At 40.4% G+C, this 15,657-nt stretch overlaps 1 protein-coding gene across 2 annotated transcripts in view; it reads left to right on the forward strand.

Moving 5' to 3' along the window:
* Positions 1 to 15,657, forward strand: part of LOC142485686 (ethanolaminephosphotransferase 1-like) — a 74,214-nt gene that overhangs the window by 17,114 nt on the left and 41,443 nt on the right. For both annotated transcript variants that reach the window (XM_075584488.1, XM_075584498.1), the window contains exons 2-3: positions 1,106 to 1,174; positions 2,327 to 2,435. In XM_075584488.1, the coding sequence (XP_075440603.1) occupies positions 1,106 to 1,174; positions 2,327 to 2,435 (178 nt within the window). The remainder of the gene's footprint in view (positions 1 to 1,105; positions 1,175 to 2,326; positions 2,436 to 15,657) is intronic.

The following is a 15,657-nucleotide window of genomic DNA, read 5'->3' on the forward strand; positions in this document are numbered from 1 at the left end:
TATCATTGTTCTCAGAGTCAGTGATTTTACCCACTCCTTGAAAGTGCTAACCCACATAGGTTCCCTCCCTATGCAGTTACAAATCTGCAAGATACTTGTCACACGGTTATTTATAGACCATGTGTTTTAATAATAAAGTGGCAACATTTCATTCAGTTTATAGTCTAATTCATGTATAACTTTTTAACATTTTATTATCTTTCTGATCATCATCAGGAATCATCACTTCAAAAGTAGGATACAGGTAGGCACCCGCTCAACCTCTACGTGGTGTAGGGAGGGAAAGATGGGTGTACTAGGGGAATAATATGGAGCAAGGCCAGAGAATCTCTCCAGTGATGGGGAGTAGGCTATAGAGAAGCCCCCAAGTAATGTGCACTCGCTAATCAATCCTGGTTTGGGAAAGGTAGTAAGAGGAACGCCAAACTGGTGAAATATCAGTGGCTAGGGCGTAGAGTTAGGGAAGTAGTACCCCAAACACTCAGTCATCAATGCTCTGGGGGCACTCTTTTGATAATTTCCATGCAATGAGTTGCTGGTAGAGAAGAAAACCACAAAAAAAAGTCTAAAAAAAATAAAGACAGAAAATCCTCTAGGAAATCATGCTGGAAAAACACCAGCAACATTTCACACACTTTGGACATTTGTAACACTCGGAAGCGTCTGTACGTGACCACGACCTAATTCTTTGTCATGTTTCATTTGCTTAGAGCTGTAACACCCTCAGTGACAAAGGGGAGGTAAAAATGCTGAAAACAGTTGTAGAATTGCCTTGAGATCAGGCAAATTAAAATATCCCTGCCTTTCCCCATTATCTTTTAGCATACAGTGCTTCCACTGCAGCTAGAGATTCTGGGAAATGGCATGCAAATGAGCACAGTGTAACCTTTTGGTTCAAATCCATTTTAACCTGGACCCCTAACAATGTCACCGGAGATACTGCTTTAACAAATCCATTAAACATGGTCGTGTTCGCTGCTCATAGGCCCAGATTCACTAGCGGTTGCAAAGGTGTGCTAAAGGTTTGCAACTTGTAGTGAATCTCTGCCATAGTGGGATTGAAGGTCATCTTTTTTTGTGCTGTCACTTTTTTGTTCTCTTTTAGTACAGTGCTGTGGATACAAATCCCTTGTCTGTATATGTAATGCAGCATCTGTGGGACAAAGTTGTGAAGGTGAGAATTATTCCTTCTAAGAAAAGATCTTTATGTACAGTACAGTACTTTGTGTGGAGATCCATATCTCTGCATCTTTTGCATTATTACAAATATCCCGTCTTTAATATTTTGTTTCATTTTTCTGTTTGTTAAAGTTGGCCTAACTTAACATACTCAATATATTGTTTTAAAATACGTTCTTTTCAACGGGGTAAAAGTTGTTTGTAAATAGATCCTAGCTAACACTCCGTGAAGCCCTCTTTCCCATGCTGGAGAAGATCTGGGTATCATTCATTTTAAAGGAACTGAGCTCATCGCCAGCACTGGGCAAGCTGTATTCACATAATAATGATCATTTTGGAACAAAAGCAGAATTAGTTCAATAATTTATTTTTTATTTTTTTAGCATTTTTGTTTTTCATATCTGCTGTTCTAATATGGACTCCTAACAAAGCCAAGTTTCAAGCTGATCCTATTTATGGTTTAAAACGTACATACAGGGCTTGAAAACCCCTCGTACACTAGCCTGGCACTAGTGCAAAATTGGGGGTGATGTGTTAAGCAGGACCGTGACTGCTGAAGAGGCTCGTAGGAAGCAGTGCTATCTATCACTGACCTGCTTCCCGAAGTCTCACCCCATAATACCTTGCATAGCACAGTTCTGCTTCCCGAAGTCTCACCCCATAATACCTTGCATAGCACAGTTCTGCTCCCCATAGAGGTTCTGCATCAACTGCTGTCTTTCCTGTGGTGGAACGGCTAACATTTTTCGACCCAGTGTTAATATAAGCTTTTTATATTTGTTGGTTAACTAGGAAATATCAGTCTAAACATTAAGTACTATCTATGTTTGCAAAATCAGGCAGATCTAGCATAGCCGTAACTATTCATTTATCCAGATTAATCTTGATGATAACACAGATTTTTTTTCTCTTTGCTCGTATTTTCCTGTTAAGGGGAACTGTCATTTTCAATTATGCTTTCGTATGTTAAAGTAGAATTGTGTATTTAGGGCTATATTTACTAAGCAATGTTATTCCATACAATACATTGAATGGTGTGTTATAGAATAGTACCGTTCAGTAAATATAGGCCCTAATGTGTTATAGAATATGTGCCTTATAAGTCATAATATAATGATTTTTATTTTTTATTGCTATTATTTTATAGATAGTGCCTCTTTGGATTGCCCCCAATTTCTTAACTTTATGCGGATTTTTGATCATTTTAGTGAATTATTTCCTATTATCCTTCTATGATTGGCACTACACAACATCAGGTAAGCTTTGTACACTTGTTACACAGATTATCATCACTTCTATAGGTTTTAGATCTGTTAATCTCTTGTTTGGGCCAAGATTATTTGCATGTTTTTGGAACTTTTTATAGTGTCGCCATGCTTGTTCCTTCAAGAGGTTATAGCAAATGTGTTTTGGTTCAGATTCAGAAATCTAATATATATTAGAACAGGACACCTTTGTGATCTGGAAATCTCATGTATTATAACACCCATGATAAGCTGCCATGTTGATACAACTAAAAATTAAGTTACGTTCAAAGGCCAAGAGTGCTTTGGAACTTTATGCACTAAATGAGAACGTATAGGATTCCATGGGAGGTTCTGTAAAAGTTATGCTTTTTGTCAGAGATTTTCGGTCTTGGGCCTCGGATATAATGGGCGCATGCGCCCGTCGGCTGAGCGATCTGTGGACTGAGATCCACAGCGTCGGCGAGGTGTGGCGGAGGCGTGGCCGTGACATCACAAGGCTGTTTCACCCTCATTGGCTGACCCCCTCACATGACCAGGCCGTTGCACGACAAAAACGAATTGGCGGTGGAAACCAATGCCGCGCCATCGCGCTTCATTGCGCGCTCTATGGTCTGCCTCATAGAGGTGCGGCTTGTTGTACATCCCGTGCGCGCGGTCACTCACAATGTTCAAACTGAAGAAATCTATTTTGAAGCATCGACTTGTACGTCTTATTTTTGGGGCATTTTACAGGACCTGGAGGGGAGTGATTGGCAGATAAAATAAGTGTTGAAGTATCATTGAATGCCTAAGGACAAAGAGCAAATTGAGCAGATGTTTTTCAAGTAAAATGTTATTTGTAGGAGTACGTGTTGAGTATTGTGTCTAAGAGAAATACAAGAAAACAGGTAGATAAATGACCACAACATTTACACTAACATTGAAGCAATGACATACTTATTTTGAGCAGGTTGTTTATCTCTTTTTTTCGTGTTTACTTGAATTAGGGCAGGACTCTTCAATTGGCAATCCATAATTGTCCTTCATGTTGGCCTTGGACTCTCTACTATTGCTAATTTCATGCAAGTTGCTTAGGCAGCTAATGCAAATGTTCACACTGAAACTCACTTGTAAGTTATGGTAATATTAATATACGTATACATATTAATTTTTCATCCTCTAAAAGTATCTTAAATTACATTGCAATAGGCTTGTAGTGCTACTACGTCTAAATATTCCCTGATCTGGCCCCTTTCTCAAACTAGTTGGATAACTGTGAATTGGAGGCTGGTTCGCCCAGAGCACTGCAGGCGCTTTATGACCAGTATATGTGAATAAGTGAATATAAGGCGCTAACAACTTAAATATAATAGTGATTACGTGCAAGTTAATAGTGCAATATTTATATAACAATATGTGCTCAAATAATAAATCCCTGCTCAAACCCTCTGGTAGAACCTGTTCCCGGGTTCCAAGTAGAAAGATGTATTTCAAACAGTCCAGGAGGAGCAATTTATAGGGAAATGAGAAACAAAAAAACAGTGCAGATTTAAGTGCAGACGTTGAGACTATGATGAATTAAAATGTCAATATCTTGGCTCTGCCGGTCTTTCTACTCACAAGATTTAAGTGGTAAGTAAGCAGTTGGCAGATAGGGCTGCCACCCCAGGTTGTGGCTGTGTGCTGTGGGATTCCCTCCAGGCTTATTTCCTCAGAGTGACCACGATATACATAAGGGAAGAAACAAAGCTACATAGCGCGATCTGTCTTCTAATAAACTTTATAAAAAATGTATAAGCATATAAAATTTGCACTTACAATGTGCCAAAATTAAAAACGCATTTATCACAATCACAGTGATTCTAGGGGGTACTCCGCCGATCTCACCGCCTCCTCTCTGGCTCTGGATGTCAGTCGTCTGCAGCCTGGGACTCTCAGCTCAGCTTCTCCTCCGGTGCGTGTGACGTCACTGCTCAGTGGAAGGTACAGCTACGGATCCCTCACTAGACCAAAAAGCCACTCTACGCGTTTCGCCCAGCTTAGCAAGCTGTCAATGGCTTCGTCAGGAGTGTGTGAGTGTTAGGGTTAATTGTTGTGCTTATATACCCTCTCTGGTCTTGTTAAACAATCAATGCTCACAATTATATCAGCGCTATGGTGACTAATCTATGCACAATTATTTGAGCACATATTGTTATATAAATATTGCACTATTAACTTGCACGTAATCACTATTATATTTAAGTTGTTAGCGCCTTATATTCACTTATTCACATATACTGTTTGTTTTTGGTGAGCGGGCAGCACACTTAAGTGATAATGGATGTATCAGAATCAAACGTTAATGTGTTTGCTAAGAGACTACAGAGGAAGATTAATTTTAATAAGGTAATAGAGGAAGAGGAAGAGACTAAAGATGAAAATATTGAAAAAACTATCTCTGATGAATTCATTAAATTGGAAAAGTTAATGATAAGAGACACAAAGAAGTGGTTAGATGTGGTTTTCTTACAAAGGTATAAAGAATGTGGAATAATTCCTAGAGGCTTAAGAGTCCGCAAAAAGCCATCTTTTGATTTGGAAGATGAAGTATTTTTGCACAATTGGAACGAACTATTGGATAAATGCTCGTATGGTTTAATTGATCTCATCTTAGAACAACAGAATTTACATTTGAAACAGCTAGATGAAGAAATTAATGAGATCAAAGAGAAATTAACCCCTTTCGAAGATACCAAGGAGTTTAAGGAGAAAAATGTATTATTACAGAAAAAACTTGATATTCTTGAAAGGGACACAGATAACAACAAAACCAAGAAACTACATAGGGATGAGGAAGATTACAGAAAGGGATAACAAAGGAATTGGACTATAAATAGAACGTATAAAAAACATTATAAATACACATATAGAGATAACAGTTCACATCAAGAGAGACCACCACCTGGAGAAACATTTAGGAAGGATAGGTATGATAACAAACAAAGAGATGGTTCAACAAAAAGGACAGAGAGATCACCCAGAAGGGATTCGGATAGAGGAAGGGCTAACTACACACCTATCAATCAAAAGAAAAAAGAGAAAAGAGAAGAAGAAAGGCTGATCAAAAATAGTAAAAAAACTAATTCAGTAGAATTCAGAGAAAAAGATGAGAAAAATAGTAGCCGGGAAAAACGGGAAAGTGTAGATTCCCCTTCTTTTTTAGATGTAGGAGAGGGCCCTTCCACTTTATGGGAAGGGAAAAACAAGAGCCAGCAGAGACAAGAGAAAGGGGTAAATGGCAACAACAAAAGAGGAAGACTGTCAGAGGAAGGAGAGGCAGACGAAAAAGGGAGAGAAAAAAGAAATGCGAAGTAGAAATTAATAATGTATTCAATTTGAGTGGAGTAACCCTTACAGATCCACAGAAAAGCATTCTCTCCAAAGGTTTATCATTTGCGCCCATGAAGGGGCATAGTAATTTTGATTTGTTCATAGATGCCAATCAGTACCTTAGGAAGTTGACTGTAAAAAGATATTTTTTAGGTAGACACACAGAACCCAAAGTGAATACAGAAGTGCCCCCTGTTGTTGAACAGGAGAGACAATTTATCCATACAGGGCTGAGGCCAAAATCATCTTTCTTTCCCCACTTCGCTTCAGGTAATCATTTGGAGGTTTTCTTCCAAATGATTACTAAAGACTTTGAAGACTTGACTAAAAAAGAGAACACACAGTCAAATAAGAGGAAAACTGAAAATCTAACTAAAACTGAAAAAGAAGGTCTAAAACAACTAATGGAAAGGGAAAACCTCATTATAAAACAGGCGGACAAAGGAGGTGGCATCGTCCTTATGGATAAACCAGATTACGAAAAGGAAGCACTAAGACTTTTGGGAGATATGAACACATACAACAAGCTACCTTCCAATCCGATTAAGGAATATACAGGGGAACTTAAAAAACTTCTGGATGGGGGAAGGGAGACAGGCATCCTGGATGAAAAAGAGTACAAATTCCTATATCAGGATAAAGCCAGGATGCCTGTCTTCTACTTCCTTCCCAAGATACATAAGAGTGTAGTCAATCCCCCAGGCCGACCAAGTGTCTCGGGGATTGACTCACTAACCGCAAACCTCTCAATGTATATTGATACCTTTTTGCAGAAGTATGTGACTCAACAAAAATCGTATCTGCGAGATACAACGGATTTGCTAAATTTGTTAAAAGATGTGACATGGGAAGAACATTTTATTTTAGCGACATGCGATGTCGCATCTTTATACACAGTAATACAGCATAATCTGGGATGTGCTGCCACGAAAAGATTCCTTCAGGGGGATGAGACCTTACAAGAATCACAGATTAATTTTATTATTGATAGTATTAATTTTATTTTACATCACAATTATTTTTGGTTTGGTGATTCATTTTATTTACAAAAATGTGGAACGGCGATGGGGACGAGATTTGCGCCGAGCTACGCAAACCTATTTGTAGCAGACTGGGAAAAGGACAACATCTGGAGTGATAACGAGCTGGGCGCGGATCTTGTCACCTATCGCCGCTACATATATGATATATTTATTATTTGGGGTGGGGGAGAAGGAAAACTTATTACATTCTTAGACAACATGAATAAGAACACATACAACCTTTCTTTTACCAATGAGTGGAGTCACACAGCGGTGAATTATTTAGACTTGAATATCTATGTTGAAAATAAGATGCTAAAGACAAGAACACACTTCAAGGACACTGATAAAAACAATTTTATTAGGAGAGACAGCTGCCATCTAGCGAGATGGATGGACAATGTTCCAGTCAGCCAGTTGATACGCATCAAAAGGAATTGTACAGATCTTGATGAATGTGAAACACAGTCAGATAGGATTCAAAGCAAATTTCTGGAGAAGAAATACAGCGAGAAACTTCTAAATAGTGCTAGGGAAAAAGTTAGAAATATGAAAAGATCTGACCTATTGAAAGTGAAAAATAAGACAAAAAAGGAGAATAGAAATTTTGAATACGCTTTCCTTACGGGTTATAATAGGGAGGCAAATGCTATCAAAAAAATCCTATTTAAACATTGGGATATTTTAAAAAACGACCCTGTCTTAGGTCCAGATATACCTGATAGACCTAGTATAGTCTATAAAAAAGCCAATAACCTCAAAAATAAACTGGCACCTAGTGTATTGAGAAGTAATAAAAACTGTACGGATAAAAGCTGGTTGAACACAAAAGGGTTTTTTGGGTGCAAGACATGCACAGCCTGTCGGTTTAAATCATCTGACCAAAATCAATTCGTATCAAATGTTACAGGCGAAAGCTTCCAAATATCAAGTTTTATGACCTGCAGGACAGACCATGTAGTTTATCTCTTGGAATGTTCCTGCAGGTTACAATATGTTGGAAAGACCATAAGGCCTGTACGGACGAGAATATTAGAACACATCAGTGGGATTCATAGGAAGCTGCAGAATCATAGTATTCCAAAACATTTTTCAGATTTCCATGCTGGTGAACCGACAGGCTTGTATTTCAAAGCTATAGAGCATGTTCTGCCACATTGGAGGGGTGGCGATAGGGGTCTGGAACTATTGAGAAGGGAAGCGTTCTGGATTCACCGCCTAAAAACTATGACACCAAGGGGCCTAAACGCTGAAATAGATCTGACACCCTTCCTAGTATGAATGTACAACGTAACATGCTTTCCCCCCCCCCCCCCCCCATTTTTTGCCTTTCTGTTTTTTCTCCTCTAGGCTCAATTCATCCTATCTGTGTGTGTTTGCAGATATTGTCATCACACAATGTTTATTGGCATTGAAAGTTAGATATTGTATAATATTTCATGATATGACATTATGTACAAATGTATTGGAGTCATCATATATCTGTGATGCGATCATTATTAAAATTAAAAATACAGAAGCAATTTTTTCCTTTGTCTTGCTAGATGCAAAAACAGTTTAAATAAATAAATATTGGGTCTCAGTAATCCTTGCTGCATAAATTCAGCTGCACTATGAACTACTTAATAATACAGATTAAAACCCCCCTCTGCAACTGCTGACCAACTTTAGCAGTTTCCTAATAGAATGAACCAATTCCCCCCTAAAAATGTAGTTTACACTATGTACATTGTTTGAAGGATCTCTCTAAGAATAGAGATTAATACAAGTCCTAATAGGAACTGTCAAACATGAAGATATGAACTAACCTACTTTCACTATGAAGTTGCTAATTATAAAATGAAATAGATTAGTAAATTGCATCTTATATTCTACACACTGAACATAATCTAATTGGTAAATAGGTGTACAGTAAGTCTCCTGTAGATGGATAATACCATAAATATAAATATAGTGATATTTAGTATATCTATGAGAATGATGTTTCATCAAGAACTAAAGCATGTTAAATGGTTTTATATGTGTAAAAAATGTTAATCCTATATAGAACAGTTGTGTATAGATTAGTCACCATAGCGCTGATATAATTGTCAGCATTGATTGTTTAACAAGACCAGAGAGGGTATATAAGCACAACAATTAACCCTAACACTCACACACTCCTGACGAAGCCATTGACAGCTTGCTAAGCTGGGCGAAACGCGTAGAGTGGCTTTTTGGTCTAGTGAGGGATCCGTAGCTGTACCTTCCACTGAGCAGTGACGTCACACGCACCGGAGGAGAAGCTGAGCTGAGAGTCCCAGGCTGCAGACGACTGACATCCAGAGCCAGAGAGGAGGCGGTGAGATCGGCGGAGTACCCCCTAGAATCACTGTGATTGTGATAAATGCGTTTTTAATTTTGGCACATTGTAAGTGCAAATTTTATATGCTTATACATTTTTTATAAAGTTTATTAGAAGACAGATCGCGCTATGTAGCTTTGTTTCTTCCCTTATGTATATCGTGGTCACTCTGAGGAAATAAGCCTGGAGGGAATCCCACAGCACACAGCCACAACCTGGGGTGGCAGCCCTATCTGCCAACTGCTTACTTACCACTTAAATCTTGTGAGTAGAAAGACCGGCAGAGCCAAGATATTGACATTTTAATTCATCATAGTCTCAACGTCTGCACTTAAATCTGCACTGTTTTTTTGTTTCTTATTTCCCTATAAATTGCTCCTCCTGGACTGTTTGGAATACAGCTTTGTGACCAGTAGACACCAGCTCAGGAGAATTCCACCACTACTGTCTGCATTACTTTGCAGACCACTTCAATACTGATGGAGTTAAATGGAGTTGCAAAAGCTGTGTTTGGGATTGTATGGAAAGCCAAAATTCAGGAACTAATCAGTTGTCTGACTTGTTGATGTCTGGACTCGTCTAAAGTTTCATACATTAACATGATTTGGGAAACATCACCTCACACAATAGCTATTTAGTCTGTGGAAAAGTCTTCTGGAATCAATGGTTATGTCAAACTCTGTAAACACTTTATTAAAATGTGTCTACCCCAATTTTAAAGAATATTGAAGGTTCTGCTAGCTTCTCTGTGAGCTTCCCATACCCTACTGTACATGCAATGTATTGTGTTTTCTTGCCTTTCTTTTCGTCACTTTTAAAATCACTGTGATTGTCTTGCCTATTTTGACATGTTCACCGAAGGTTACCCCATTTTAATTATTATTATTGTGTCTGTTACTATTTAAGCATATGTGTTAATAAAATTGTATTATTTTTGTTATATTAGTGGGGTCTCTTGGGACCACAGTGGCCCTTTAGTCGTTACTGACGTTCTGAGTTATACACTCTGCAGTTTAATACTGCTATTACTATATCATACAGGTTGAGTGCATCTTGAAAGGGATTCTTTTCTTGTGTACCCGAGGGGGTTTCACAAAGTTTTCGGTTCAAATACAGTTCTAATCCCTCATACACCACCATTATCCTTCACCTTTACAGATACTATTTACCTTCTACTAGGTTGAGCGGCAGACTTGTTTCGTTTAGTCTGGCAATAAAATATTCCCATGGTATCCAATAAAACGCGAATCTCGCAATTCGTTTTCACCATCTTTTGGCTGAAGACAATACATGTTGCCTCTGGGAGTAGAGAAACAGAGCCCACACTAATGGTAAAGGCTTACTGCCCCTATTCTACCGTCGGTGAGGAAAGGGGCAAAGTAAGTCATACAGTATTTAAAAAACATACTGCACCACTTTTGTCATTAAAAAACATCTGCATGCAAATGAGTTTGTTTGCAGAATTTTTTTAGCATATATAATTATTTTTTAATATGACGAGAATTCCTCATTTTCTTTGCTACTACTGGTAATTGTCTTCATTTTGGTGTGATTTTGCACTAATGTTATTGCAGTTTAACAAATAGGTTCAGATCTGTGCTTTATACTTGTATGATTGCAGCATGCAAAACCAAAATAGCTGTACGTGTGCCACGAGTAACATTGACATTGATGAGGATTTCATTTCACATAGGTGGGTGGAATAAGCATTAAAGATGCACTATTTCAGATAAAAATAACATTAGCTATGTACTTACCCCATACATGGAGAATGCTTTAAAAGCATTACATACCTGTAACATTTTTCAAAAGCAAGTCATGACTGCGCCTAACTCAAGTAATTCTATGACTAAGGAATACTGCTGTACTGTACATGGACATTTCTCTTCCCTGTTTCCTAGCCCTTTACATTACAGGCTTGTCTGTTGACTTGCACAAGCGAACAAGGTACAGATCCTGTAGGAATGCAGAAGTAGAAGTTCAGTTGTTCAGGAAGAGAAAGAAGATATAGAGCCCACATATTAGTAGTGAAACCAGAAGTCATTTCCAACCTACATACATAAAGATTTTAGTTTGTTAAATTAATCAATTTGTTGGAAATGACAAAAAAGATGGAGGGTAAAGAAGAATATTATTCCAAATGTTAACTTTGGCTCAGACCAAATGCACATTTAACGTAGGGCAATTGCTGGTTCTGACTAGTGGAAATGTTTAAAAAACAAAAAACGACATTATATATGTATGTACATCTTTATTTAGCGCCCACATTGGTCTCAATACCTTACAAAGAGACAATACAGTACACAGAATTATAATACAATAAGTGCAACAATTCAGACAACAAGAAAGGAAATCCCTGCCCCCAAAAATGTATAATCTATGTGGTATGTTGGGAGACTAACAGGGCCAGCAAGTGAGGCAATGCGTGTAGGTATTAGGAGGACAGTGTGGAAGTTGGAAAGAATAGAACATTTTACAAAGGAGCGAGGAAACAGCAATAGGGAGGGCATATTGGGAGGCCGTGCAGGTGGCAATGAGAGAAAGGTAAGAGGAGAGAGTTCCCAGGTAATGGAGAATATGAGGATGAATTGAGATTATAAATGTATAAATCAGACCTGAGTGGCAAATACAGCACGACAGCTTGCATAGCAGTTGATGAAATCTATTCTTAGAGCGCTGAATCCAGGTCTTTTTTTATTATTATCTCCAATTCAACTCCAATGTAACTCTTCAGATACTTAACATGTGACACTTAACTTTTAGCACTGCTAAAACAATGAAATAAAAAGTTTAATAAAGGCTCTTTTAACAACATTTACCTCTTACCAAAATTAGATGCAATAAATGGTTCATAAAAATTGACCTCTTTTTTTTTCTAAGAGCCCAAGGTGTATGTGACACAAGTGCTCAGGCACAAGTACTTGAGAACAGTTCAGCCAAAAGGCCAGCAAGAGTCGACTGAGGTCAGTACTGTGGTGAGTACTGTGGTGCACGGCATCCAGTGCCCAAAACAAAGGTTGTTATCAGCCGAATGACTCTCAGACAGACCCCATACAAGGGTATATCTTTGGTTAATGGCACACCATGGCATCAGACAGTCAACCCACGGTGAGACAGCCAGACTGGTCAGTGCTCTGTATGCAAACATTGCTCTGTGCTTTTAAAATGCTCCCGACCACAAGGCCAAGGCGAAGTGCAAAAAGCACTGTACATGCAATCCCCAACCTGACCCTAAGGCTGGAATGTTCTCCAACTTCAGCGATAGACTGACAATATATTGTATGTATGAGTTTGCTCTGTGGGAGAGAGGTGAACATTGCCAATTTATCTTACCCTGTGTAGGAGCTGCAGATTGCAGTTGAGATAGTGATAGCAATCCCCGGGGAGGCTTTCTTTGTGATAATAAGAGATACCATATATCTCTTATCTATAAATAAACCTCACACGCATTATTGCATGTTTTCATATCAGCAGCATACCAAGCGAAATTATTGTACAACATCCAGTGCATGTAATTTGGATGATCAGAATAATTTATGAAGCCCTCCTACCCCCACCCTAAGTGAGATTGGAGCGGGTAGGTGTATCTGACTACTTATCAGTGTGGTGCTGTACCTGTTTGGCAACCAGGAGGGCTGAGCCTCTGCCACTGGGAGCCTGGGGTATACTTACACTCGGTGCAGCGCCTCTACTGATGAGGGATCCCAACGTGGTGGGAGTGTGCCCTCACCAGAACAACCATACAGTAAATACACACAATGAGAACAAACAGTATTTACTGAGCATGTACGGTAACTTCAGTGAAACTCTCATTGCATAACATCAATATATCATTACCACATATGGATAACATTGCATCCCCTGAATGCATACCATCCCTCCATCAGTACATCACCCTGAATGTCCTTTGTGTACCAAAGTGCCAGGGCACTTATCCCTTGAATGTCCACAACAATAAGGTGAGTGTGAGGGATTGCGCCTCTGTAACAGGGGACTTATCCCTGTTCACAAATGTGCCTCTAATCCAGCAGTATGGTGGTTAACTGCTGGTAGGCAATTAACTAACACCACCTGGCTGATTACAGGTGTTAGAAAAAGCCTGCCTCTGAGACAGGAAGGGAGATTCCTTAGTCCACAACTGGCCTGAACCAAGGAAGGACAGATGTCTTGAGCGGCAAGCTGACAACAAGACAAAGGGGACAAGATTCTAAACTTGGAGCCTGACATTGCCTTAGCACACAAGGGTGTGCGGATCCAAGAGAGCAGAGAAGCTTCTCCTACAGCAACCCAGCTAACAGATAAGACTTTTCTATGTCAATTATCTATGTCAATCTATACATATTTAAAGGTCTCTATGATTTGGGCTGGTGAATCGCTGGGCTAACCACGCAGTTAGAGAGAACTGGATCACAAGTGTATATATACTCCAGAGTGGATCGGATTTTTTTGCTGATTTACATGTTTGCTGTGTTTAAAGCAACAGGCGTAATAAAGCCTTATTTTAATTTCACCTTAAAACAGTCTTCATTGCGTACCTCTGAACACGTCTCTTACAGCCTCCCTGTGTTGGGGCCCGGTGGTGCACTTAATATACTACCTCCCTGATCATAGTCCTGATCACGATAATCCTTTGTAATCAGCAACTCCGCAACTGGGTCCCACGGCGCGACGCGCTGCTCCATGCAGGGATGAGTACACTGTCTGACTCCCCAGGGGAGGGATCCCCAGCCGGATGATCCTTTGCAACAGTCTCTGCTATGGAGTCAGATACTCTTTCAGCTACACGATGTACTGACAGTCAGGCACTGTCCTGCAGCATCTCTCTATGGGTATAGTGAAGGATTCCCTAACTTAAGGCCTTCCCTATATCATACACTTATATTCTCTACAGTGTCTCAGGGGACTAACTGGGCCCTGGGGGATTACCTCTGGCCTAGTCCCTTCATGCAGAAGATCTCTTGCTGTAGATTCTGTCCGATCCCAGACTCTGGCAGTTCACCATGTGCAACTGGCACTGGTGATATAACATACACTGTGTATAGTATAGAAAACACCCCCCCTTCACAATGAGGGGACTCTCTTGCAGCAGCCAAAGTTAACTACTGTGGCTGCACTGCAAAACAACACTGTTGCAACTTGCTATCCTGCTCAACTAAGGTGGCAGCAGCCCTACCTTGGGTCGGTCCATAGCGGCAGCAACTCACTGGTGACTCAGGGCTATCTGGGGCCTGGGGAGGGTACTCTGGCCTAGTGCATTGGTCACTGACCCTGCACACCTACCTCCTCCCCTGTCTGCCTCCCATCCCTGAGTGTCTTCCTTCCTGCAAGCCTGCCAATATCCCTAAAATAGATCCTCCCCTAACAGAAGGATTCCTCAGCCCTATTGGCTAAGCTAAAACATCTGACTGCCTGCAGCTATGCCTCCTGGGAACTGTAGTTCCCAAGGAGGCTCCTGCGTATGGAGACCGCATGGGCGCCTCTCTAATTGCCGCCTACCTTTTCCTATCTGCGCCTGCGCTAACCTAATGGCCCCACTTTCCTGCGCATGCGCAACCTCTAGGGGGCTTTCCTGCCTTTCTATATTGCCCTGCGCTCTGTCTGCCACCTCTAAGATGGCCGCCGCACTTGTCCGCACATGCGCAAGCGATACGCGCACGCGCTGTCAACTCAAACATGGCGTCGCCCGCCCCGATGGCGGCGCAAACCAGTGGAGAGCCGCCGGACCCACGCTGGTAAGGGAGACCAGGGCTATATTTATTTTTAGCTTCTCAAGCTGGTGGGACACCTATTATTTCTGTCACACATGTGGTCAAAAATGGTTGTTCTGAGGGTTACAGAGCACCACTACTTTTTTTTTTATAAACTTAAAATGAAACTTTCTTGTTTAAAGAAAAAGGGATTTGCCAATACACCCATTTCCCAATGCTTAATGCATGTATATTTTCTTTTTTAATCAGGCACAGTACCACTTTTTATTAATCAATTTTGACTACTCTCTCATACATATATATTAATATTACTAACTGATAGATACAATTTTGTCTAGGAACCTAGGAATGGTACTATTTCTTCCCAGGGCCGGTTTTACCTATGGCGCGCCCTTAGGCACTCACCTTTTTGCAGCCGTCCTCCTCCAGCGTTGCAGCGTCAAATGATGCCATGACGTCACGTTGTCATGGCAACACGTCGCCATGTGACGCCGCAAAGCTGGAGGAGAAGTGCGGTGACGGAGCACCAGCTTTCCCAAATCTTCCGGAGGCGGCAAATGAAGGCGCTGAGATGCCGTCCCCACCTCGCTGATTTTTCTGCCCTAGGCCCGGGCCTATTGGGAAATAAGGGGCCTGTTTCTTCCTGAGATTTAGATGGGGGGATGCATGACGGGACATTTGGAGTATAATTAAAGCAAATTGCTTTCATTTTGTCGTGCGTCTCTTGGCGTCAGAGAGACAAAAAAATTTGCTCCATGTTTAGTGCCATGTGCTTATGTTTGTGATTCGGGCAGTGTCAATAAGAG

This window comes from Ascaphus truei, chromosome 2 (genome assembly GCF_040206685.1).
Source record: "Ascaphus truei isolate aAscTru1 chromosome 2, aAscTru1.hap1, whole genome shotgun sequence".
Taxonomy (NCBI): Eukaryota; Metazoa; Chordata; class Amphibia; order Anura; family Ascaphidae; genus Ascaphus; species Ascaphus truei.